Consider the following 24,333-nt stretch of genomic DNA (forward strand, 5'->3'; position numbering starts at 1 on the left):
TCATTTCACCCAAATGAAAATAAAACAGATCAAAAACTTGACCTAGGTTTCCAGCCAATTTAACCAAAATGTTTTTATTTAAATGTAACTAACTGCATTTACTTGCTTCTCAGAAAAGACTTGAATACGGATCAATACTGTCAAAGTCCAAGTGATTATTGATGATGCCTTCACTTATCTCCTCTTTAAGCAACAGGAAGCTGATTTTATTTTCCGCCATTTTCATTTCAGGTGAAGTTTTTTTTAAGTAGGAGACAAAAGTTTCATTTTTAATGAATTGTCCCTCTAACAGCTTGTGACTGAAAAGTAGTGAGCCTAATTGAATCTGACCTGGCGTCCTCGTCTGAGGACAGAATCGTTTCATGTTTGTGAGGAGGTGAAGCTATGATCAGCAGCCAGCAGGTCAAGTTCGTCCTCACACATGATGAAGATGAAACCCGGGGCGGAGAAGAGATCCATTCTGTTACAAATCATGATTGTTGAGACCAAACATTCTGGAGTCTTATATTCAGAAGAAGCTTCACTTACAAACGCAGCACATGAAGCAGCAGCCAGCAGGCATCCCTCCCTCCGGGCCGAGGCAGCAGGGTCACAACGTTTCACTTAACCCTCGTTTTAAATGATGGGGTGATGATGGAGTGACTGAGGAGTGAACTGTTCAATCAAAACAACAAACAAAAAGGAGGCGTGGCTCCTCAGCGTCAGTACGCTGTCATTAGTTGGAGACGGTTTCCCTGACAACCAGCCACAGCACAGACCAATCAGTAGCTCAGGCTGTGGAGAGCTCCACCCCACTGTCACACACACTGCTGTCCATCTGAACGCCCGACTGCAACTGTGACAAACACACACCTGCAAACGCACACACGTTTTTGTAAATAAACACATAACAGAATAAAGTCTTGCCTTTGTGAGTCCTGTGTGTGTGTGTGTGTGTGTGTGTGTGTACCTGCTGTGCTCTGTGCTTGCTGCAGCGCCTCCTCCAGGACACTCAGAGCTGTGGAGCTGCCAACTGACCTGAGAGCAGCCAGCAGGTCAGACAGCGTTCCCCCGGAAACCTGCACACACAAACACACATCTACTACACCACCACAAAGTACACATAGACTGAGAGGTGAAGACGTGTGTGACATGTGGAGTGACACAGAGCATTCAGAGCGGGTGAAGCAGCTGACCCCCCCCCCTCCCACAGCCTGAACCCTGACCTTTGAAGGAAACAGGAAACTGTGGTCCGTGCTGAGGAGGACCAGGCGTCCTTTAACAGTGCGACCTTTAACCCAATGGATCATACAAATCTTTTTTTGGAACAGACAACCCTGTGTGTGTGTGTGTGTGTGTGTATGTGTGTGTGTGTGTGTGTGTGTGTGTGTGTGTGTGTGTGTGACCTCGTAGCTGTCCAGCAGGGTCTTGGTGGGGGAGGGGCTCAGGCTGAAGGTGGTGTTGAGGACGCCGAGGCCCAGACTGTGAGCCAAACTCTCCCAGCATCCTTCACTCTCCACAAAGCCACACAGAGCCTGCTTCAGGTCCAGGCTGAGGCTCGCAAAGTCACCTACACACACACACACACTTTTACTGACACTGCAACCGATCCCAAATATTATGATGTCACAGTTTCAGGCACAGCGTCGCTCACCTGAAGGAGCAGAAACTCTGTGAGAGTCAGGAACGTAACGTTTACCCTTCAGGAGCTCTAAGACCTGAGACAGAAACACACACACACAGACAGAGACAGAGACAGAGACACACACACACACACACACACACACAGATAAGATTTTGCACCCTAATTGTATTTATGACTCTTATTTTGATAGGCATACAGGAAGTTATTGAGCCATTCTGCTCTTTGCTCTTACACGCTTGCTGATGAAGTGAATTTGCACACACACACACACACACACACACACACACACACACACACACACACACACACACACACACACACACACACACACAGCCTTAAACTCAGTGAGGTGTAGTTTGTCCTGTGGGGCCAGAGGGAAGGACAGACGCCTCACACTGATCAGGCTCAGCTGACATGCTAACAGCAGCATGGACGTACCTGAGCTGAAGCTGCCACGCTGAGCGGAGTCACGCCGGGGACGTAGCCTTCATCCTCCTCCTCATCCTCCTCCTCTTCCTCATCAAGGCACTCCTCCCTGAAGAACAGAGGCTCCAAGTTCTCTTTATGAGGGTCTGCACCTGGACACACACACACACACACACACACGTCCATAACACATAGAGAAGTATGCATACGAGTGTGTGTGTGTGTGTGTGTGTGTGTGTGTGTGTGTGTGTGTGTGTGTGTGTGTGTGTGTGTGTGTGTGTGTGTCTTCTACCTGCAGCCATTAGCAGCGCTGTTAGCTTGACAGAGTTCCTCCCTGCAGCGATGTGGAGGGGGGTGGAGCCATTAAAGGTGCAGCAGTCCACACTGGCATTACCCTGACACACACACACACACACACACGTTAAAGGTTGGAACAGAACACACACACACACACACACACACACACACACACACACACACACACGTTAAAGGTTGGAACAGAACACACACACACACACACACACACACACACACACACACACACGTTAAAGGTTGGAACAGAAAACACACACACACACACACACACACAGTACATGATTACAGTATAACCCAGTACACACACACACACACACACAGTACATGATTACAGTTTAACCCAGTACACACACACAGTATATGCAGTGTATCCGGTGTACCTCCAGCAGAAGGCAGCCGGCCAGTGATACGTTGTTGGTCTCCGTGGCGATGTGGAGGGCCGTCCTGCCACAGCTGCGGTCCTGCGCCTCAACGTTGGCTCCTCCCTCCAGCAGCTCACGGAGCGAAGAAAGCTGATTGGCCAGAACAGCCAGGTGGACCGCACACAGTCCTGGGAACCATGGTAACAGAAGCAGAGAGCTCTCAAACACTGTGTCAGTGTGTGAATATATATGTGTGTGTGTGTGTGTGTGTGTGTGTTTACCTGCTGTGTTGTGTTGATCCAGCAGCTTGCTCAGCTCGCTGTGCTGTAACAGGAAGTGGACCATACCTCCTCCCTCCTGTTGGGATGCCAGGTGGAGCACTGTGTTGCCGTGGCGATCTGTCAAGGTGGGGTCAGCTCCAGCCAATAGCAGAGCTTCCACTGCCTCCCTCTGCTGGGTGATCACAGCCAAGTGCAGAGGACTCTGGGAAACACGGAGAAGGGGCGGAGTTTTACTTTACCAAAGGAGAATCTCCACGACAACAGTCACAACAGGATACATGCAGGGAAACCATGCAGACAGGCCAGAGCACATCGCCCCCTTCCACGTGTGCGTGCGTGCGTGCGTGCGTGCGTGCGTGCGTGCGTGCGTGCGTGCGTGCGTGCGTGCGTGCGTGCGTGCGTGCGTGCGTGCGTGCGTGCGTGCGTGCGTGCGTGCGTGCGTGCGTGCGTGCGTGCGTGTGTCTGTGTCACACTCCGTCACAGCACAAACATCTTCTTTCCGCTCATTATTTTGTTTACATGTTTAAGCCTGGCAGAGTTGCAGCAGTCACTCAGTTTGTTGTTGATGCTGACCTGGTACAGATGGTTCCTCATGTTGAGCACCTCCTCTCCTGGCAGAACAGAAACCACCTGAGTCAGGCTCTTCAGCGCCCTCTGCTGGCTGTGGAGAACTGCTAGATGGAGGCCACTGTGAAGGCAGGAACACACACTCACACACTGATTTGTTCTGTGAAACTCAACACAGTGAGAGCTTGGTGTGTGTGACTGACGTGTCTCCCTCTTCATCCTGGGCCGTCATTAGGGGGCGCTGTAGAGCCAGCAGGAAGGCGGGGTCTCCTGTCACAGTGTACTGGAAGAGAGCCGCCACATCTCTGTAGATCAGCTCCAGCTGAGGCTCGTCTGCAACACACACACACACACACACACGTTAGTGACCGTGTGTATGAACCGTGTGTATGACCCGTGTGTGTGTGTGTGTGTATGAGTGTCAACCTGTGTGTGGCTCCAGTTCCCCGCTGACTCCTCCCCCCTCAGGTCTCTCCTCCATAGCTGCTCCTCCCCTCTGAGCGGCGGCTCGCAGCACGGCGCCTGATGATGCGTCGTTGTCTGGCTTGGTGTCGTCCCCGTCGTCGCTGTCCTCTGTGGCTCCGCCCCCACAGCCTTTAACAGTGAGACAGCAGGAGTAAGATCCACAGGCCGCCATGCCAAATCTTTGTTTTAGATGGCGCTGGATAATCTCCTCACCATGTTTGATGGCTCCTCCTCCTCCAGCTGAGTAACCTGTAGGGAAACCTCCCCCTCCTCCTGCTCCTCCTCCTGCTCCTCCTGCTACTCCTCCTGCTCCTCCTCCTCCTCCTGCATAGTTGTATGTAGAGAAGCCCTGGAAGTAACCTGGAAGAAAACAAACCCAATGCCGATCACAATACAGAATCAAGTGGTGTGTGTGTGTGACTTTTTAGTCTTCGTTGAAACCACATTGAACTCGCCTCCTCCTCCTGTTGCAGGGCCTCCTCCTCCTCCAGCTCCTCTTCCTCCACCTCCCCCACCTCCTCCTCTGTACAGGCCTCCTCCTCCATGACCACTGAAGTCAGGGAAGGTGGGCAGCGTCTTCAGTCTCTTCCTTTGCACCTCCTCTTTGTCTGCAAACACACACACGTTAGACAGTCGCATGTGTGTGTGTGTGTATGAGAGAGAGTGACAACTCTTCCTGGCAGGTGTACCTATGATCTGAGGATGGTAGATGAAGGGTTTGGGTTCGCTCATCTCGTTGTCAGACGTCCTCTTCAGCTGGACGAACACAGATGTGGGTTTCTGCAGGTTCAGGTCTCGGTACTTTGGGGTCTTAAAGACGATGGCAAACTGTAGAGACAAGAAGAAGAACCTGAGCACAGATGTGGACAATGAAGTCACACCTGGAGGGTCGGGAACTCCCTGTATGTAAGTGACGGGATGCTGACTGGATGTCTCTGGTTACTATGGCAACATGCTGGCTTTACTAACACCTCCACCTGATGATGGCTGACCTGTCTGTGCACGTCTGTAGGGGAGAAGTCTCCCAGAGCCTCCCAGGTCACCCCAGAGTCGTCCTCCTCAAAGAACCGCACCTGGATATCATCTGCAACACACACACACAACCAAGAGTTTGTGTCCAACTTTGTGTGACTGATGGACACCGAACACTTTGGAATCCTGATAAGTGAGTTTCCTCTGCTGTGATGTCAACACGTCTGACCTTTCTGAACTTTTTCACACAGCAGGTAGACCTCCTCTCCTCCACTCACACAGCCAGCTGTGTGATCCATGCGCACAATCTTCAGGTTAGACGCGTTTGGAGCCTCTGAGAGAGAGAGAGAGAGGGGGAGAGAGAGAGCGAGAGGGTGAGAGAGGGAGAGAGGGAGAGAGAGGGGGAGAGAGAGAGCGAGAGAGAGAGAGAGAGGGGGAGAGAGAGAAGGAGAGAGGGAGAGAGTGTGTCAGAAAATGAGAAGCTGGTTCAGGAGGAGTAGCAATAGTAGGTGGAGGAGAAAGGTGGAAGAGGAGCTGGATGTGGAGGTGTGGAGGGATTGGGGGGAGAGGAGAAAGGGAACAGGAAGCTGGATCAGGAGAACATAGGAGAGCAGGAGGAGAAGGAGGAGGTGAAGCTGGAGGTGAAGGAAGTGTAGGAGGAGGTGAAGGATAGGAAGGAGCAGCGGAGCAGGTACTCACTGCTGTCGTAGATGGGCTCAGACAGGACCGGCTCCAGTCTCCTGGAGAAGCCTCCATCACTGTCGGGCAGTAAGGCGGTGAACATGAGCCGGACCACAGACAGGTCCAGCTCTCTGGCCTGCAGAGATGCAGCGCTGGAGATGAAGGAGTGCTGTCTGTCTGAGGAACACACACACACACAGGCATCAGCACCGCTGTCAGCCCACACACACACACACACACACACACACACACACACACACACCTGTGACCTCCCGCGGCGCTCTGACCTCTCCCTGCACCACGTCGACCTCGGGGCAGATGGACACTCCACAGTTGTATCCCATCCTGAAGGCCTCCAGCATCCTCTCCTCCAGAGTCTTCACCACGTTCTTCTTGGTCACATGGAGGACCCCCAGGTTAGGAAAGCTGCAGACAGACGTACAGAAAGCTACTAGATATGGTTCAGAAGGAGAGAGATGGACGAGCCCTCCTCCATGTGGACGTGCTGACACAGCTGCCCCTCTGTGCAGCTCTATTTCTGGGTAAGAGCTGGATGCTCTGCTGAAGCTCGCGGAGGTGCAGCAGCTTAACATCACAGCAGAGGGAGGAACGACAAACGCACACAGATGGAACTCCAGCCACAGTCAGATTTATGTATTTATTTATTTTGCAGAAGCACCAATCACACTTTCTTACGGTCTTCATGTCCTGGAGTGTAGAGTGATGTCACTCTAGTTCACCCTCGTCATAGCAGGTTTCTCTCTGGGGCCGTTCTATTTCTCTGTAGGGCCGTTCAGTTTCTCTGTGGGGCCGTTCTATTTCTCTGTTGGGCCGTTCGGTTTCTCTGTGGGGCCGTTCGGTTTCTCTGTGGGGCCGTTCGGTTTCTCTGTGGGGCCGTTCGGTTTCTCTGTGGGGCCGTTCGGTTTCTCTGTGGGGCCGTTCGGTTTCTCTCTGGGGCCGTTCGGTTTCTCTGTAGGGCCGTTCGGTTTCTCCCTGGTGCTGTCCTGTGTCCTTCCTCAAGGCCTTGATCAGTTCTTTCTGCAACCTCCTCATTAACTTCATTAGGGCCTTCAGTCCTTTTTTCCCCCATATTTTTCCTAATATCATCCCGGTCTTGAGTAGAGTCATTTGCTCAAAGTGACTTTCCCATGTGGGCGTCGGAGGGGGGGTGTCGCCCGGCTCGGTCTGCAGCTCCCTCTCCAGCGTCTCTATGGTATCTGTGTAGATTCTGGTGGACTCCTGCTCAGATATGTACCTTAGAGTCAGTTTATTGGAGGTTGAGCTGAACAGCCTCTCGTGGTTGAGGGCGTCTGTCCGAGACTTCAGGTGGCCCTTCAGACTCTTCTTCAGTGCGCTGTAAGTCTCAAACCACGAGATGTCGATCTCAGACTCCAGGTTGGACACCTTGTCCGTCAGTTCCCGGACCTTATGCTTCTGTTCCTTCTCCTGGTCTTTGTAGCGTTTATCAGCTGCCGCCTGTTGCTCCCCACATTTCCTCTTCAACTCCTCAAGGGCGGATTTCAAAGACGAGTTCTCGTACTTAATTGCTTTACACTTTTCATTCAGTTCCAAGACCTTCCAGTTCAGATCCCACTCACTGAGCTTTATCCGTAGCTCCACACTGTCATCCTCCTCGTCCTGCGGGGCCGTTGCCTCCTGTGACATGGTTGTTTCCTGGACTCATCGTTCCTATCAGTATTTATCTAGTTGCACGTGATGTCATCAGCAGTGTGTTAAAGGCCCGATGCTTTTGACACAAAGGCTCAGGTCTTTGACTCCATGATGTCATCTGCACTGCTGACAGGCCGTGGTTGCTCTTTCAACCTAAGATTGAAGTTTTCAGGAATTTCAGTGTTTCTTTCCCCCATTTGTGTCTGAATACTTTCATCATGTGGCCTGAGGAGAAGGTGCCTCAGTGGCTCTCAGTGCACTCTTTCCTTCAGTTCCCAGACGTCCAATCAAGATCCTTCACTTTGAGTTTCAACTGTTTGTCAGCTCTCAGTTGCAGCTTTAGATTTGTGTCTCAAGGTGTTTTTCTCCTCTGCTGCTTTGGCCAGCCTGTTTACAGATGATTGATCATCAGCGTTCATCTGCAGTTGCACAGTTTGCCTCTGCAGCTCTTCATTCCACAGTCTCAAGGTGTGCTCAGGCTCAGCCGCGTTGTTTCTCTGCATGCGTCTCAGTGAGCTCCTGGTTTGTGTTGTTGTTCTGGCAGAGGACATCAGAGTTTCCTGGACTCTTGGTTGCTCTCAGTATTTATCCAGCTGCATGTGATGTCATCAGCTGTGTGTTAGAGGCCCGACGCTGCACACCAACATTGATGTTTTCATGCGAGTGCAGCATCAGGCCCTTGACACCATGATGTCGTCTCCACTCCACTCAACATGATGTCCCTGTTGACAGTCGGTGAGTGGAGAGTCGAGGTCCAGAAGCTTCATTTTCACAGAGTTTTGTAAAATGAAATGTTGGCCTGCCAGCTAGGCACATCACACCGTGTGTGGTGCTGTGTGTCTGAGTGTGTGTGTGTGTGTGTCGTACTGACCTGATAGTGGACTCTTTGGGTGGGAGGTCTGCTATGCAGATTCCCTTCTCGCATTGTTTTCCCACCAGACTGTGAGCATGCAGGTGTGGATAGTTGGTGAGAGCCGTCACCAGCTGGACCACCACCCGGGCCGGGCCCTGGTAGTTACAGATCTGAAACACACACACACACACACACACACACACACAAACCAAAAGATTTACGGAGCAAATAAGCAAAGATACAATGCAACAAAAGCTGGATGACTGATGAAAGCACGTTACCTTGACAGTGGGGTAGGTCTTCCTGTTCTTCTCACTGGAGGCTCCTTGTAGAGCTCCATGGGATGCACCTTCACAGTCATACCTGAACCTGAAGCCCCGCTGGACACACACACACAGACACACAGACACACTTTGGGGTGTAAACAGGAAGGGACAAGTAGGAAGAGGTGGAGACAGGGAAGGACAGGCAGAGACCTGCTCACCTGTTTAGGCTGCTCCATGATCTGCAGATAAGGTCCGTCCACTGGAAACACACACACATGTCAATCATCTGCATCCTGTCTAGTAGGCCTGTCAACCATCTTACACGCCTAGAGCTGAACCTCCTTAGCAATAATCTTTAACAGTAAAACACCACCAGGGGGCAGCAGTCACAATGAGGATGAGGATGATGATGATGATGATGATGATGATGATGATGATGATGATGATGGACCTCCTTGCTTTGAGCTTTTACAACCCTAAAGTTACGGCAGAGGACTCATCTACAGGTGAAGGTATACACATCTGTAAACACATCAGCTTCACTTCTCCAGTCCGGCATTTAGAGAAATGACTTCCGTCGTCTTATTCACACAAACATTAAAAACGAAGGCAGCTGCTCTGAGTGTGTCAGGCTGGGATGGGACATGTCAGGGTGGAACTGAGGAGAAGGTCTCACCTGTGTTCAGGACACAACTCTGAGTCCCAAAGATAGGAAAATCCCAGTCCATCACTCCGGCTTCAAAGAGCTGCAGGGAAAAGAGAAATCAAACAACAATCCGGTCACGCACGCACGCACGCACGCACGCACGCACGCACGCACGCAGGCACGCACGCACGCAGGCACGCACGCATTCCCACGCACGCATTCCAACACCCACGCCCAGTACAACATTTATTACTGCAGTGTCATCCAGGAGGTTGGCTCATATACCAGCTGATCACTTTGTTTACCTGGTTGTGATGCAGATATTGATCGTCCTCAGCCATGACGTCTGAAAACAGAAAGGACAAAAAGGTACTGAAAGGTGGAATCATTTTGTGAGGTCTCAGTGTCGAGCATCGCACTGACAAGACAATGTGGTATCTTGGCCAATCACAGGCCCCCATTCATGAGGCAAGGTCCGACCTCAAGAGGCTCCACCCACAGACTGTAAACATCGGAGATGACATCATGTTAGACGGCGTGTCAAAGACATGATGCTGCACTCGCACGACAGCATCAGAGTTGACGCGCGGCATCGGGCCTTGAACTCACCGCTGATGACATCACATGCAGCTAGATAAATACTGAGACCAACCATGAGTCCAGGAAACATGACTTGTCCGGATACAAAATCTATTAGCAATATTAACAGTGATGACGGCGACCCTCAGGTTCCCACGCCGAATTCCGAGCCCTGCCAGGACGACAACACAGACCAGGGGCCGGCAGAGACCGAGGAGGACATCCTGAGACGGCAGCATGATGAGCTGCAGAGGCAAATTTTGGAAGTGCAGGCGAATGCTGAGAATCGTCAGAGAGACTCCGACACATACCAGGGGGAGAAACAAGAGACGCTTAAAGAACATACGGGGCTAAAGGTGGCAGGTGACGAACTGTTGAAACTCGACAGGAAGGATCGTGATTGTAAAGTCAAGGAACTGAATGAAAAGTGGGAGATAGCCACGACTGAGAACACGGCCTTGAGATCAGAGCTTCAAGACCTGAAGAAGAAAAATCTGGTGCAACAGCTGAAAGCTGACAGACGATACAAAGACATGAAGAGGGAATATAAGTGGAAGGTCCTGGTCCTGAAGGACAACATAGTGGCACAGGAGGCTGAGATTGAGGTCTCCAGGGTGGAGACATACGACGCAGTGAAGAAAGGTATGAAGATCGAATTGAGAGCTCAGACAGAGACCAGAGCCAATGAGAGGGAGTTCCAGTCGATGGCCGATGAACTGACTGCAAAGTGCAAGACTGAGCAGGAGGCCAACATAATCCTGACAGACACCATTGACAAGCTGCAGAGGCAAAAGTTAGGGGCCAGTGAGACGCCGTTCCAGAAGGCCAAAAGGGAAGAATACCTCAATCAACTGTCTCTTTTCAATACGGTGAAGTTATTCGGGAAAATATGGGGGAAAAAAGCACTGGTACAACTGGGTAAGTTACTTATGATTTTGAAGAAAAAACTGCTGAAGGCCTTGGAGAAACACGAAGCTAAACACAGGAGAGACGGCAGTGCACCGCCTGTCCCACCACCTGTCTTACCACCGTCTGACCAACCATCTTTCCCACCACCTGTCTCACCACCGTCTGTCCAACCATCTTTCCAACCATCTTTCCAACCACCGTCTGCCTCACCATCTGTCTCATATACTCAGACACCAACCATGCAGACCTAGACTGGACCACCATCATGTTCTCTTCTCCGGCTGGAGCTCCAGAGAAGTTTAGTTTTGGGCAGAGTCAGGCTCAGCTTAGCCTCAGCTGGACAGTGGCAGGGTGAGAATAGCTGAGCTGATTCCTTCACTTCTCTCTCTTGTACAGCTTTTGATCGTCCCTCTCCTCTATGGGGCCCCTCTGGACTGTGAGACCCCCCAAAGAGTTCCCCAGGAGACCTGCACCCCCCCCCCCCCCCCCCCCCAGCCTCCACCTTCATGGTTTCTGAGTCTTTCCCTGTGTTGCTTCTTCACATGTGTCAACTCTCCTGGTGGTTGTGTTTATAAATGACCCCCCCTTCAGAAAGTAAGGGGGGGCCAAGAGAGAACTAGCAAACAGCTACACGAAAGTGCGAGAAAGCTATCAGGAAGCTGAGCGAGTTAGCAGAAAACTTCTAGAATGTTAAGAGGAAGCTAAGAGAGAGCTAACGAGAGTAAGGGGAGGCTAACAGGAAGCTAAACGAAAGGATATTAAAAAGTAACGGGGAGCTAACAGCGAGCTAACAGCTAACAACACTATCAAGGTTCCGTTCTGCCGTCAAACCAAACTCCAGTCACCTTTTACCACTTTAATGTTTTGAAGTTCAACAGTTATTTGTCATCATTACGAGACAGGTGTCATTGTTTGTATCCCTGCAGTTCACTTTAATATTCGGCGCATATAAAACATTAAAACTTGGTTTATAACGAGAGTTTAAACTTCATGACGAAAACACTGAGGCGGAAGGAAAAGAGAGAGGGGCGATGGTAAAAGATTAAATGTGTGAAAATGACCGCGTCTTATTGTGTTTAGTAGCTGCCGAACTGAGCAGAGGAGAGACAAGTTGTAGAAGCCAAAGTGTCCTGCTGAGGGACAATGTCCCCGTCCTGAGGACAGACAGCAGGGCGGACAGGTCTGATAGGGACGAGAGCAGCTGGAGGAGTTCTGTTCATCAATAATCAGAAAAGCCTCAATCGAGAAACCCTAGAGAGCAAAACGGAGCCCGGTCCTCACCTGCTGACGGGTCCTGGTCTCAGCGGGTCCTGGTCTCAGCGGGTCCTCATGTGGACCTGATCCTGATGCGGATCCAGGAAGAGAAACACGCCGCTCACATGGACGGTTCATGAACGAGTCGCTCCTTTTGAACGAGCTGCGCGCTTCGTCCCGTCACAGTGAAGGAGCTTCGTTATAAACAAATCATGGCTTCACCTCCGTCTGGACACCAAACTGATCAAAACCTCCAGCAGACTGGGAGAGGCTGGGTGATGTGAAAACGTAACAGTCAGCTGAACTCTGACAGTGTGTGACAAGGAAATCACATCAACAGTGTGTTTACAAAACACTTTAGATAAGCAACACAATCACAGCGAGGACAGGACACCAAAAACAAGACCAAGACTTTGTCTGAAAGGATTTTATGTTGTGTTTTGTTAGTTTTAATGATTCTGTTTGAATATCACTGACATGGTTCCTCATCTACGTGCTTCACTCTTCCTTCCTCCATTGTGCTGCTGTCTGCTGTCATCCTGTCTGGAGGGTTTGGTCACTTTGCGTTCATTTGCTTGGACGCTGATGTTCACAGCACTAACGTCGCGTTACGTAAGACGTCACTGTGGTAAAGTTGTGCAACATTAAGTTTATAGCTTAGACTGCTGTTTGATGCAATTTCCATGTAGTACAATGTTATTTCCCACATTCCAAACACTACCTGAACACCGCATGAGCGCATGCACTTCCTCTCTTTAAGGGAAATTCCCCGTGACGTCATGAGAAGAAACAGAGGAAAGGTGAAGGAAGATTTCACAAATGTGGTAAAACTTTCAAATATGTGTCGACATGGCACAAACTTACTAATGGGCCACAAATAAAAATGTATAAAAATGTTTAAATGATCTCTACAGACTTCTGGACTCACTAAATGTACAACACTGAGTGAGTGAGAGCCAAGTTTGCTTAACTACGCAACTTGCATCTCGCTCTCTCTCTCTAGTTTTCTCCTACTCATGATTTTTGCTTTGATTCACCACAAACTCAGCACACAAACCCACACCCACACACATTGTGACATGTCTCGATATGATTCGACACATTTATCTGAACATTTTGAATTTAGTTTATTTATCTTAGCTGTTACAACATTCAGAATGACAGCAACAACAAAGAAATGCTCCAGTATGAATCCTAACATCTATGGAAACAACTCTCCTAACATCTATGGAAACAACTCTAACAGCAGCTCCCCCTACAGGGCACTGAAGGTACTGTGGTGGTTCCGGTGCAGCTCAGACACCAAACAGACTGGAGAGAAAGCAAGCTAACTTAAGACTCACATAAAGATTAGTTTAGTACTGTCAAACAAAAACATTGACAACAGTGCATCGTTGTAACAACACAACATATTCTATTCTGTGACCATGTCCCAACTCTTTGTGACGATCTGAATCTGAATCTGATCAGATTTGTGTCATTGTCACAAAGAGTGGATGTGAGTCACAAAGTCGCTGAAGGAACCAAACAGTAAAACACGAGACGTCTCCCAGCGACTTGACTGATCCTGAATCCACACGGATACTGAGTGCACTGGTGAGGTGACACCTAGTGGGCAGTGTAGGCATTACAGCTAAGCAGATCATTTCAGGATATGTTGGATTATTATCATTAATATTATTATGAATATAAAAGCAGCAGCAGGGAAACAAAGCTCATAGGTTCAGAATCTCACCAACAACAACATTTACACTGCTTGACCAGATGGTGGTGCTGGAATAATCACGTTTAACTTTTGAACCAGAATAGAAAATTTACATGTAGAATATTTGGACCAATTATTGTTCATCTCATTGTACAAAATGTTTTATATCTCAGGAATTAATGAGTCGACTGCAACCACTTTGGTGAATTTATGCACAACATTAAACATCAGCAGGCCTGATGGGGGCGCTATAACAACTAAACTGGACCCCGACACTCGCTGCTTGCACGTATTTTTCATTTTTGAATTGTTTTGTTTTTTAGTAGCTGCGTGTTAAACGAGTTAAGAAGCTACTTTCTTTTAAATGTAAATATTACTTTGCGGCTGTTCTTTTCTGTGCTTGTAGCTTATTTAAATGTTTTGCATGTTGTTGTTCAACAGTAACTCTTATTTCAGTTTGAGTTAAAAACTTTTTTTTTTACAATGAGAAATGTACAAATGTTTACAAAAAATTAAATAAAAAATGTTAATAACGATGCCAACGTGAATCTGTGTCAGATTCAAGCATTTCAGTTGTACAGCGGTCGTAGTAAGTAGCTGCTCACGTGACACATGTTGGTTTGGAGCATTTTTAGCTTTACAGCAAAGGTAATATGATTCCTTATTTAAAAAAAATCATTTGTAATGAACCAAACGAGTGACAAGCAGCAATAAACAACTCCAATCAAGCGCTCAGTCTGGATGACGTCATTCAGTTGTCGTATTTCCCATCAGCCTCCACCAGAGGGCGTGATTCACTTGTACTGATTCAGGAAGCGAAGGCAGAAGAAGAAGGCCAGTTTGTCCCGAAGTCTATCAGACATTTTTACACGTTTGTTTTGCTAAATACAAAACTCTGAGAGTAATATTAATTAAGATAATTAGTAAAGTCAGGCAGGTGTCAGCAGCCTTGATATGACCTTTGACCTGCTGAGATACAGACATTTACAAAGTTTTCCTTCTTTCACAGATTCCTGTATAAACATTCAGTTTGTTGGTTTCTGCTTCAGTCTATAGCTGCACAATATTACTCTGTTAATTACTCAACCAGCACAGAAACAATCCTCACTGCACACACACACACTCCTCTGAGGTCTTTAGGTCGGATCAGTGCCACCACATTAAACATCTCCGTCATTAGTTACCAAACTGATTCAATCAATGAGAACCACAGCAGGATGAGAGACACTGGCATCCACATCAGTGTCCTCCGTCTCTACAGGAAGGACTCTCACAGCGTCCGCCTGGCGTCTTCTTCTGCTTCTGCTTCCTCAGCATCCGAACCTTAAGTCCAAACACGACAAGTCAACTGAAACGTTCTGTCTAAACCAGCATGAAAGACAGACAGGACAGAGAGACAGACAGGCAGGAGGTGGGGACAGAGTACCTTGGGTCCCGCAGCAGAGATGATGATGTGTCCTGGAGGTTGGATCCACGGTTCTCCATCCACCTGGACTGGAACGGCTTTACTAAGTGTCAGTCTGATGTAGTTCCCCTGAGCAATCCTGATTCCTGAGCGGAGTCCACTTTGCACCTGGCCCTGCACACACACACACACACACACACACACACTTATTCAGCATCATTGCCTATTGATGAGGACATTGGAGGACATTGGAGGTTGTCTGTCGTCTGTCTCACCATGTGGACGACCCCTGTGACCCCCACAACCTCCAGCAGGCCGTCGTCAAAGCTTGGCTTCTCATGGCGACCATCAACCTCTGACCCCCAGAGATCTGCACCCGAACCCCAACTACAAGTACAAACATCAAGTACAACAACATCAGTGATGCACTCTGGGTATTTAAGGTCTTGGTGTCAGAAGCTCAAGTGACCCAGCCAGGCAGGCAGGTGTGTGTGTGTGTGTGTGTGTGTGTGTGCTACCTGGGTATATTGAGGAAGATCAGCCCCTCTATGTTGGGTAGGGGGACGCTCTGTGTGTCCACCTGCAGCTGCAGTTCCTTGTGCAGACTCCTGGTGGCGCTGATCTTCTGCAGACCGACCTTCACATACACTCTTTTGTTATGGAACCTGCAGGGACAGGAAGCACCGGGGCTGATGGGAAATGTATGACATCATAACGATAGATGGGCCAGATCAAATTCAATAGAAGTGATCGATGTGTGCGGTGAAGCAACGTGAAGCAACGTGAAGCTGGATCACCTGCTGGTGAACTTAGTGGGTTCATCTTCTCGTGCCAGGTGGAAGTCGAGGCTGAGCTCTGCATCGATCCCGAGCCCGAAATAATTATTCATCTGGACGATCTGAGAGAGAGAGAGAGAGAGAGAGAGAGAGAGCGTGAGAGAGAGAGAGAGAGAGAGAGAGAGAGATCTATTATTTATAATATAAAGTGCAGCTGAGTCTACATAATAGTAAGGAGAGATATTTGATATTGGAAACATTGATAATCTGTCCAAGTCGTAGATCATCAATGAGTTCATCCACATGAGGACATGTCCCTCAGACCTTCGGCGGCTCCTGGAAGCCGTTGTCTTTGCCGTCCTCTGAGACTTCCTGTGCGTCCAGCAGGATGGTCCAGCGGTCCATCAGAATCTCCTCAGCCTCGTCCAGACACACCAGCATGTGATGGGGGTCCTCACTGCTGTAACCTGGACCCCAGCGCAGGATCCGAGCCAGATCGTTACCTGACACACACACACACACACACACACCTCAGAACATGGATCAATAGGTCAAGATCAATATCAAGCTTCTAAATAAGAGGTCAGGACAGGAAGCAGGATGGAAACCTGAGCAGGAAACAGAGCGGCGTGCTTCTCTCACCTGTTCCCAGTGGGACGATGCCGATGGGAGGTTCTCTACAGACCAGTTTGTGCCTGATGGCCTCCAGGACCCCAAGCACCCAACCCACCGTCCCGTCACCCCCACAGACCAGCACCCGGAACCTGGGGACGTCCCGGAACGTGTGGAAGCTGAACCAGAACCAGAACCAGAGACAGGAAGTAAAAAGTGAAATCCTGGGTTTCATGCTAACTGAATGACACTGAGTGAACTCCTGCGCCCCCTGCAGCCTGCTGGAGGTACAGCAGCAGAGGGGGCGTGTCCTCACCCAGCCAGCGGGCCTCCGTTTGATATGTCAAACACCTGGTGAGGGTTCAGAAGCTTCCTGAAGCTGTAGAGCAGCTCCCTGCCCTTCAGGCCGCCGCTCTTTGGGTTCACGAACACCAGCAGGGGGCGCACGTCCGCCGCAAACTTACTGTGCTGCGGAAAGAGAACAACCACTGAGGCATGATGGGAAATAATACAAACAAAGCTGTGTCAAAAAGAAAAAACTTTGTCGAGCCACAAAAATACATTTGTTTACGATAAATTGTATTATAATTTTAGAGATTAACTACAGGTTGCCATGGTTACCAGGATCTCGGGGATGACCAGCGAGCTGAGCGGTTTGCAGCTGATGGTCGTGTCTTTGGCCAGCATGAAGATTCTCTCTGCCTCCATGAAACACGACACCTGCAGCGCAACAGCACCTACACACACAAATACATGACTGAATACTTTCACAATCTGATTTAACATGAGGTTTGAAATCAAACCCATTTATTGCCTTATTGTCTAAATTGGAGTAGAATCACAGCTTTAATGTGCACATAGGCATCACATGAAAAATGACAACAGTTGGCCTGTTTCCATAGCAACCAGCTCACCTTGACTGGTATAAAAATGGCTGAGAGTGACCAGGTGACCTGCAGACACAGAGAGAGTCAGTTTGTGAGAATGTGACGGTGCTGGTGAATGTTCCCTGCTGAGCTCCGTCTGTCTGGATCAGCTGATCTCTCAGCTCACTCACCTTTGATGGACAGGTGCTCCTGGATCAGCTGGGCGTACTCCTCCTTGCACAGCAGGGGGGGCAGGCCTCCAATCAGCAGGCTGACCTGGACCGCCAGCTTCCTGTTATGCATTACGTAAAACCGAGTCTGGTTCATCTGCCGCAGAGAAACCTAAGAGACGACGAAGACAGGAAGCTTCACTACCATCTACAGGAAGTTCAAGACTCCTAAATCCTGTTTACTGCACATCTACATCAGGTTCACATCAGGTCACAGACAGCAGGTGTGAGTGTGTTCTGGCTCCGCCCACCTTCCTGATGTCGTGGAGTTTGTCCATCATGTTCTCTTGAGTCGTCAGTGTTTGCCTCTGCACTGGAGGAACCAGACAGGAAGTACACACACACACACACATTACATCACATTCATATTTCTGTGTTCAATACACAACAATAATCAATAATCGCCATGGCAACTCACCCTGTTTACTACTCATGCAGACTTCCACCAGACTGAAGGTTGATGCCTCTTTCTCCTGAAACCAAACACATCATCATCATCATCATCATCATCATCATCACCTTCATCACTGATCTGAGTCTTGGTCTTTCAGAATAAAATCCCTCTACCTGTCGGCCCATCTGAATGAGGACCTCAGAGAGGACTGATGCTGCTGTGCTGTTCTTGGAGACGGAGACGGAGACGAAGGGCGGAGCCAACCTGAAACATCAGCGGGTGGAAGGAAGACGGATGAGTGATGTTCTCAGAGCAGAACATCTGATCTCACACACACACACACACACACACACACGCACACACACACACACACACAACTCACTGAGGCCAGCTGGCGTGGACATTGAGGACCTCTGTGTGTGGCGGTTTGGCCCTCAGCAGCCAGGTTTCCGTGGCGACCTCCTTCACGGCGCTCCTGTTGTCTAGACTACCGTTACGATTGAGGACGTCGTCGCTGTAGAGATGCTGCGGACAGCCGACCTCCTGCAGCTCGTATTCCTGCTGCTGGTCAGGAAGGTAGAAGGCTCTCAGCGCCGCCTCCTGCAGGACAAAGCAGGTGCTGCACAGACAGAAGGAGCCGGGATGTCCAGTGGTGTGTGTGAGTGTGTGTGAGTGTGTGAGAGTGTGTGTGAGGCCAGACGCTCACCACCACATCCTCCTTCCTGGAAGCTCGCACGATGGAAATGGATCTAAACTGGCCGCGCCTGAACGCATCGTCACCATCAAACACTTTGAGAAACTGTTTTCCTGTGGGTCAGAGTGTGAATGTGTTTATGTAAGAAGCATTCTGATTGGACCGTTAGGATCCACGTGTGGAGTAAAAAGCTACTGGACTCACCGGCGTCTGGAGCGGCTGGCTGAGCGTCTTTAGGAACCAGAACAGATGGATCCGCGTCATCAGAGGGATCTGACAGGAACACAGTCAACAAGATACTCAGACTCAAGCTCTGCCGGAATCAGGGAGGGTTGACTGATAAGTAGTGAGCCTAAATCAGAGGTGCTGGGGCTATTTTCCCAAAAGCCAAGCAGTCAGTGTGTGTGTGTGTGTGTGTGTGTGTGTGTGTGTGTGTGTGTGTGTGTGTGTGTGTGTGTGTGTACCCAGCTCTGGGCCGCAGCTCTCTGTAATTCGGTAACAGTGCATCTTGCTAAAGTTTCGGGAGTTGAGGTGAACGCAGGTGGGATGCAGCATCATGGAGCGCAGACGTCCCATGGTGCACTCTGGTGGCACTTGGGGGTAACACACAGCGTGGCTCTGCAGGGAGAGGACACAACATGCAAAACACACACACACACACACGTCAACACAGAAAACACGTCAACAGTCAAAACGTGGTGTGTCAGAATCCAAAACATGCTGAAACATCTCAGCAGCCAACCAGACTTCAGCGTGTCTCACCGTGATGCCGCACCACTCGCACCTCATCCCCACCAGGATGTCAGACGAGCCACAGGAGCGGCGGCACACCTCACAGCGCGCTGCAGACGGCAGGTTGCCCTCCCGCCAGTGGTGATGAAAGGTTTCCTGAAGAGACAGGAAGTAGATCTGAGCCTCATCACAGCTTCATTAGCACGAGCACAGGAGAGGCTGAGGGACCGAACAGTGGAAGCTTTTTTTGCAGCCATATTTGGGAGGACAGCTGATTTTAGAGTGAAACATCTCTTTGTTTACTCATTTCTGTCTCTTTTCTAAAGGCAGGAGTTTATAATCCATACGTTTGTTCTGATCTGTCAGATACTCACCGTCTGCAGCGACCCGTCCACGTGGCAAACACGACAATCTGCACAGCTGAAGGCAGCGCAGTCAGCGTGCACGTGGAGCTCACACACTGCAACACACACACACACACACACACACACACGTGAAACACAGGAAATCAAATATCACTTTGAGAAATTTGGACTGACTGATGACTGAGCTTAAGAGATGAGTCCATTATGAATATTGCTCAGTGTGTGTGTGTGTGTGTGTGTGTGTGTGTGTGTGTGTGTGTCATCAGGCTGCTCCTCACTGTAGCTGTGATGCTGGTGAGGATTAATCAGCCATGTTGTTGTTCTATGATTTACAGAATGATAATATTGATGATCGTCTCTGAGCTGAAAGACTCGACGTCTTCTTGCCCGTGACAACAGAGACTGAGACCATGAGTCCCTGAGACCTTTACTCTGGTCTCATACTGGTGTTAGTGGTCTGACCTTCACAGCGGAGTGCTGAGTTTCCCTCCATCTGTTTCCTGCACACACAGCAGAATCGTTTCTTTTGACCGGCCGGACCAAAGCAGTGAGCGACAGGGACCTGAAGAGAGAAGCAGAGCGTCTGAATACAAACACACACCAGAACCACATCAGAACCACACCAGAACCACACCAGGACCACATCAGAGACTGAACTCACCTGGACCACAGACGGCGCCATGCAGGAGCAGACGGAGCAAAGCGTCTTCAGGCATTTCTCATGACACATGAAGTTACACACTGAGGACAGAGACAGAGACCATCAGAGACTAGGACCTCAGAGGACAGAGACCGTCAGAGACCAGGAGCTCAGAGGACAGAGACCGTCAGAGACCAGGACCTCAGAGGACAGAGACCGTCAGAGACCAGGGGAGGGACTGACCTTCACACAAGAAGCCGATCAGCCCCCAGATGAAGTCGCTGCAGCTGTGGCAGAAGGTGGGCTTGGTGAGGGTCACCCTCCTGAAGCAGTGTCCGGGGGACGGGGGCTGCTGCTCGGGCTTCAGCGGGCTCGGGTCCGGGCTGAGCGCCGCCTCGGCCCGCTCGCAGTCCGCCATGAGCCGAGAGGAGAGAGCGGCCGGGCTAGCGGAGGATTCACGACCTTCTCATCCGGCGCGGAGGCATCACAGCGGGCCGGACGGCGGGGCGCAGGCCGGCGGAGGCTCACGGAGCTCCGGCTGGCTGCTGGATGCTTCCCCGCCTCACAGAGCTCCCGGAGCGGCGAGCAGCCACAAGAACCGCGGGGATCGAAGACGTTCCCACAGGCACGCGCATCAAAGCCCGAAGCTGTATCGATCCAAACCCACAAATATTGATTATAGACTAATCAGATGATCGTGTTTGTGTTTGAGCTCTGCCGTCACGTCCCGCACGCCGGAACCAGGCTCCGTCCGCCCGGAGACAGCGGTGCCACACGGCGGCACTGCTGCGGATCCGCGCTGATGAAGGAGCAGAGCGGGATTACTGATTAATGCCGATTATGATTGATTATAAATATCGATCCAGGCTGGCCAGGAGAGAAGATGAAACATGGTAATCACAGCCGGTCAGTCTGAAGCCGGATCCGGACCGGATAATGACGCAGGAACCCGGGAAGGAGCAGAGAGCAGGAGCCGGAGAGGGACAGACGACTTCAGTTAACAAGTGTGAAGAAGAAGAAGAAGAAGTGGAAGAAGAAGAAGAAGAAGAAGAAACAAGAAGAAGAGGCAGAAGAAGAAGAAGAAGAAGCGTGTGTTTGGGTTCCTTCCTCCTCAGAGGAGCACAGGGCGCCTCCTCCTATTTCCGCCTCTGAGTCCCCGGTACTGATTTACTCCTCCTCCTCTTCCTCCTCCTCTTCCTCACCATCATCATCATCCTGTTTAAAAAAAACAGAGTAAAAGAAGAAGACACAGGCAATTTTTTCGCAGCATTGTTTTTGTTTTGTTTCATTGAACGCGTCAGTGACCGTGAACATGTTTACACACTTTGATTCTGAACATCATACAAATATGACTGACTTCCTGTTTGCAATCGTTGCCACTTTATTTCACACGTGTGTGTCTGTGTGTGTGTGTGTGTGTGTGTGTGTGTGTGTGTGTGTTTGTGTGAGCTCATTATAATGTTTCCATATTTATGAAAGCAGGACTTTTTGTTGTCAGGTTTATAAATCTTCTCTATCTGCACAAGTACTTTCGAGTCCCATCGGCAATTACAGCCCCTGACCACTAGATGACAGTGTAGAGCTTTTCAATGCTGTAGTCGTGTGTGTTGCCATTGTGCCTTTGAGCAATGCAGGATGTTTTCCGGTTGCCTCATGGCTCCAGTTGTTTTTTGTTTTGAAACATTTCCGTTACGTTAATTTGAATGTTTCTGATCAATACAATGCTTCCTTGGCGGAGGTATTAACCAACCAAAACAGCAAATCATACCGTTGTACTGACTGAGAGTTGCCATGGCGATCAGGAAGAGTTTACCAACAGTGTACCTAATAAAGTGGTGACCTAAACGGATCACATTTAAATCTATGAATGAGGCTGTTTCACAATAAAAGCCTTCCTGCCTGCAACGCCTTCCTGGGCCTTTATGGTGAAAACTAGCAGGAAGTGCTTCATTAAAAGGGAGGAGAAAGCAGTGAGTTTAGAGTGTGTGAAAGTGTGTGAAAGTGTGTGTGTACAGTCTAAACAGGGGGGTGTGCAGGTTATTTCTGACTCACCGATGTTTACAGGATCAGGTTTGATGTTTCTGTGCTGTAAGGCGACAGATGAGCCGGACGCTCTGGATCCTCTTTCAGGGCCTCTGAGCGAGTGTGACCAGACCGTGACCGAGTCCAACACACTCATGACACACTTCTGAAGGTTCATCAGCCTGGAAACCAAACCAACAGCTTTAAGAACAGCTCTGTACTTTAATCCACAACCACCTCACACTCATTCATTCATTCATTCATTCAACCAGGAGGTGGAGTCAAACATGCACAGAGCCGACTCGCTCATAATAAGATGGGTGACCTTATCCTACACAGATTTCTGAATAAAACAGGTCACCTTGTCCCACAAGGAATTCTCTTTTTGAGTAAATAAATTGTCTTTCCCCTGCAGAAGCCCTTCGGTTCTAAACCCCTCAGGAATCTGAGCGTTGAGCAGTCAATATTTGTCGCCTGAAACCGTTCCCGTCCTCAGCAGTTTACCCAGTCAGCCGTCAGATCCTGCCGCCGGTGCCAAACTGTGGTGGAAATTTGCAGTGAGACAATTGAGAAGACTCAGGAGTAAAATGAAGAATCAATTTATTGCTTAAAAGTGCAGTTGGTCACTTCTGGTTGTTAAACCGAAAGACCAAGATACAATACCTGCCGAACTGAATCAATGGAGACAAACCAGTCTTGGAGTGTTTGCTTTTCTAGACAATCGACTCAAAGTTTGTAATTATTTGTTCATCTAAATCAACACACTGTGAAAGAAAGTCAAGTAAAAAGTATGTGTGTTTGTGTGTGTTTGTGTGTGTTTGTGTGTGTGTGTGTGTGTGTGTGTGTGTGTGTGTGTGTGTGGCCTACTTCGGTGACAGATGAGTTGCACTGAGTGATCTCGTCCCAGGTTCATGGTGTTATTGTTTCTTTTCTGTTCTGTTCGTTGAACTTTGATCGATTTAAGATTTCAGAAGAATTTCATCACAGCAGTAAAGTGGGCACACACACACACACACACACACACACACACACGGGGACGATGATGATGATGATGAAAATGTAGGACTCTTCATTCTCTGTTCCTGCATTTTCATTTTACTTTAATCAACAAAAATGTGAATTCACAAGTTTTTGTGACACAAATATTATTTTATTCTTTTATTGTGCTCTCATCTTCTCTCTGTCAATCAAAGATCTGTGTTGACCACGGTGTCAACTGTGCATGTGTGCGTCAGTGTGTGTGTGTGCATCAGTGTGTGTGTGTGTGTGTGTGTGTGGTGTTTGCTCTGTCAGAACAAACAGAGTTTCTGAGCAAACGGCTCATTTTTTCAGATGTATTCAGTCACAAAGGTCGACTTAAAGGCAGAAAAACACTTTTGCCCTCTTTCTCCGTCTTTGTGTTCAGACTTTGTGTTCAGACTTTGTGTGTGTGTGTGTGTGTGTGTGTGTGTGTGTGTGTGTGTGTGTGTGTGTGTGTGTGTGTGTGTGTGTGTGTGAGAGAGAGAACTCCCATAAACATCAATGATTGAGCTGTGGTCGTTCGCTCACCGAAGCTTTGTGTGTTTGTGTGTTCCACACTTGTGCTCCATCCATGTCACACACATCTGTCCCCACCGACCAATCAGGGGCCAGGATCAGGGCATGCCTACAGCACACACACAGACACACACACACACACACACACACACACACACACACACACACACAGGTAACTTAAGGGCAAGGGGATAAAAAACAATACATAATTAACAAAAACAACGAATAAAACAACAAATACCAAAAAGTTGAGACACAAGTGAGTGTGAAGGAGAAACACAGAGTCTGCAGCTCAGCAGAGATCCTGCTGGAAGATCTGAGGAAGCCACCAGGCTCCCAGGGGCACCAGAGGGAAGAGCAAGAACCTGGAGAAGTGTGGAGGAGAGAGGAGAGGAGAGAGGATGTCCAGCTGAGACAAAGACGGACACATGAGCATCACAACACAGACGGATATGACATTACATTACATTACATTACTTATATCC

General features: G+C 49.3%; 2 protein-coding genes across 3 annotated transcripts; both read right to left on the minus strand.

Annotated features, from left to right (window-relative positions):
• On the minus strand, positions 1 to 12,196 carry nfkb1 (nuclear factor of kappa light polypeptide gene enhancer in B-cells 1). 2 transcript variants are annotated; one of them, XM_076137474.1, is made up of 24 exons: positions 11,899 to 12,195; positions 9,435 to 9,475; positions 9,160 to 9,229; positions 8,702 to 8,742; positions 8,499 to 8,597; positions 8,236 to 8,387; positions 5,956 to 6,119; positions 5,712 to 5,870; positions 5,242 to 5,346; positions 5,033 to 5,124; positions 4,730 to 4,868; positions 4,496 to 4,648; positions 4,254 to 4,400; positions 4,002 to 4,169; positions 3,779 to 3,908; positions 3,582 to 3,696; positions 3,009 to 3,210; positions 2,746 to 2,915; positions 2,343 to 2,445; positions 2,063 to 2,202; positions 1,634 to 1,697; positions 1,386 to 1,549; positions 950 to 1,058; positions 1 to 852 (listed from the first exon to the last, which is right to left on the minus strand). In XM_076137474.1, exons 2-24 carry the CDS (start codon positions 9,468 to 9,470, stop codon positions 770 to 772), a joined length of 2,805 nt encoding a protein of 934 aa, XP_075993589.1. In that variant the 5' UTR covers positions 9,471 to 9,475; positions 11,899 to 12,195; the 3' UTR covers positions 1 to 769. The 2 variants fall into 2 exon arrangements, with proteins under 2 accessions (XP_075993589.1, XP_075993588.1); XM_076137473.1 differs by having other exon boundaries at positions 8,236 to 8,597; positions 11,899 to 12,196.
• Positions 12,197 to 13,976: 1,780 nt separating this feature from the next.
• On the minus strand, positions 13,977 to 22,558 carry dgkq (diacylglycerol kinase theta). Its single transcript, XM_076137471.1, has 24 exons — positions 22,343 to 22,558; positions 20,534 to 21,505; positions 20,312 to 20,391; positions 20,113 to 20,212; positions 19,660 to 19,745; positions 19,316 to 19,441; positions 19,018 to 19,171; positions 18,758 to 18,826; positions 18,566 to 18,666; positions 18,242 to 18,459; positions 18,033 to 18,123; positions 17,884 to 17,938; positions 17,717 to 17,778; positions 17,427 to 17,577; positions 17,284 to 17,322; positions 16,991 to 17,106; positions 16,686 to 16,837; positions 16,400 to 16,548; positions 16,082 to 16,260; positions 15,779 to 15,879; positions 15,500 to 15,646; positions 15,257 to 15,368; positions 15,003 to 15,155; positions 13,977 to 14,899 (listed from the first exon to the last, which is right to left on the minus strand). The coding sequence occupies exons 2-24, from the start codon at positions 20,706 to 20,708 to the stop codon at positions 14,816 to 14,818; spliced, it is 2,700 nt and encodes an 899-aa protein (XP_075993586.1). The 5' UTR covers positions 20,709 to 21,505; positions 22,343 to 22,558; the 3' UTR covers positions 13,977 to 14,815.
• Positions 22,559 to 24,333: the final 1,775 nt, after the last annotated feature.

Source organism: Genypterus blacodes, unplaced genomic scaffold (assembly GCF_046128005.1).
Source record: "Genypterus blacodes isolate CSIRO-AG114 ecotype Tasmania unplaced genomic scaffold, CSIRO-AGI_Gbla_v1 ptg000321l_1, whole genome shotgun sequence".
Taxonomy (NCBI): Eukaryota; Metazoa; Chordata; class Actinopteri; order Ophidiiformes; family Ophidiidae; genus Genypterus; species Genypterus blacodes.

What these genes read in the sequence shown, in the direction of transcription:
- nfkb1 (XM_076137473.1), bottom strand. Translation starts at nt 9,470, where the DNA reads ATGGCTGAGGACGATCAATATCTGCATCACAACCAG. An exon ending in CCGGCTGCCTTCTGCTGGAG is followed by an intron (nt 2,446 to 2,745) that starts GTACACCGGATA and finishes TGTGTGTGTCAG; the next exon opens with GGTAATGCCAGTGTGGACTG. An exon ending in CAGAGTTTCTGCTCCTTCAG is followed by an intron (nt 1,550 to 1,633) that starts GTGAGCGACGCT and finishes GTGTGTGTGTAG; the next exon opens with GTGACTTTGCGAGCCTCAGC.
- dgkq (XM_076137471.1), bottom strand. Translation starts at nt 20,708, where the DNA reads ATGGCGGACTGCGAGCGGGCCGAGGCGGCGCTCAGCCCGGACCCGAGC. An exon ending in GCCAGCCGCTCCAGACGCCG is followed by an intron (nt 18,667 to 18,757) that starts GTGAGTCCAGTA and finishes TCTGACCCACAG; the next exon opens with GAAAACAGTTTCTCAAAGTG. An exon ending in ATCTTCCTCAATATACCCAG is followed by an intron (nt 15,369 to 15,499) that starts GTAGCACACACA and finishes TTGTACTTGTAG; the next exon opens with TTGGGGTTCGGGTGCAGATC.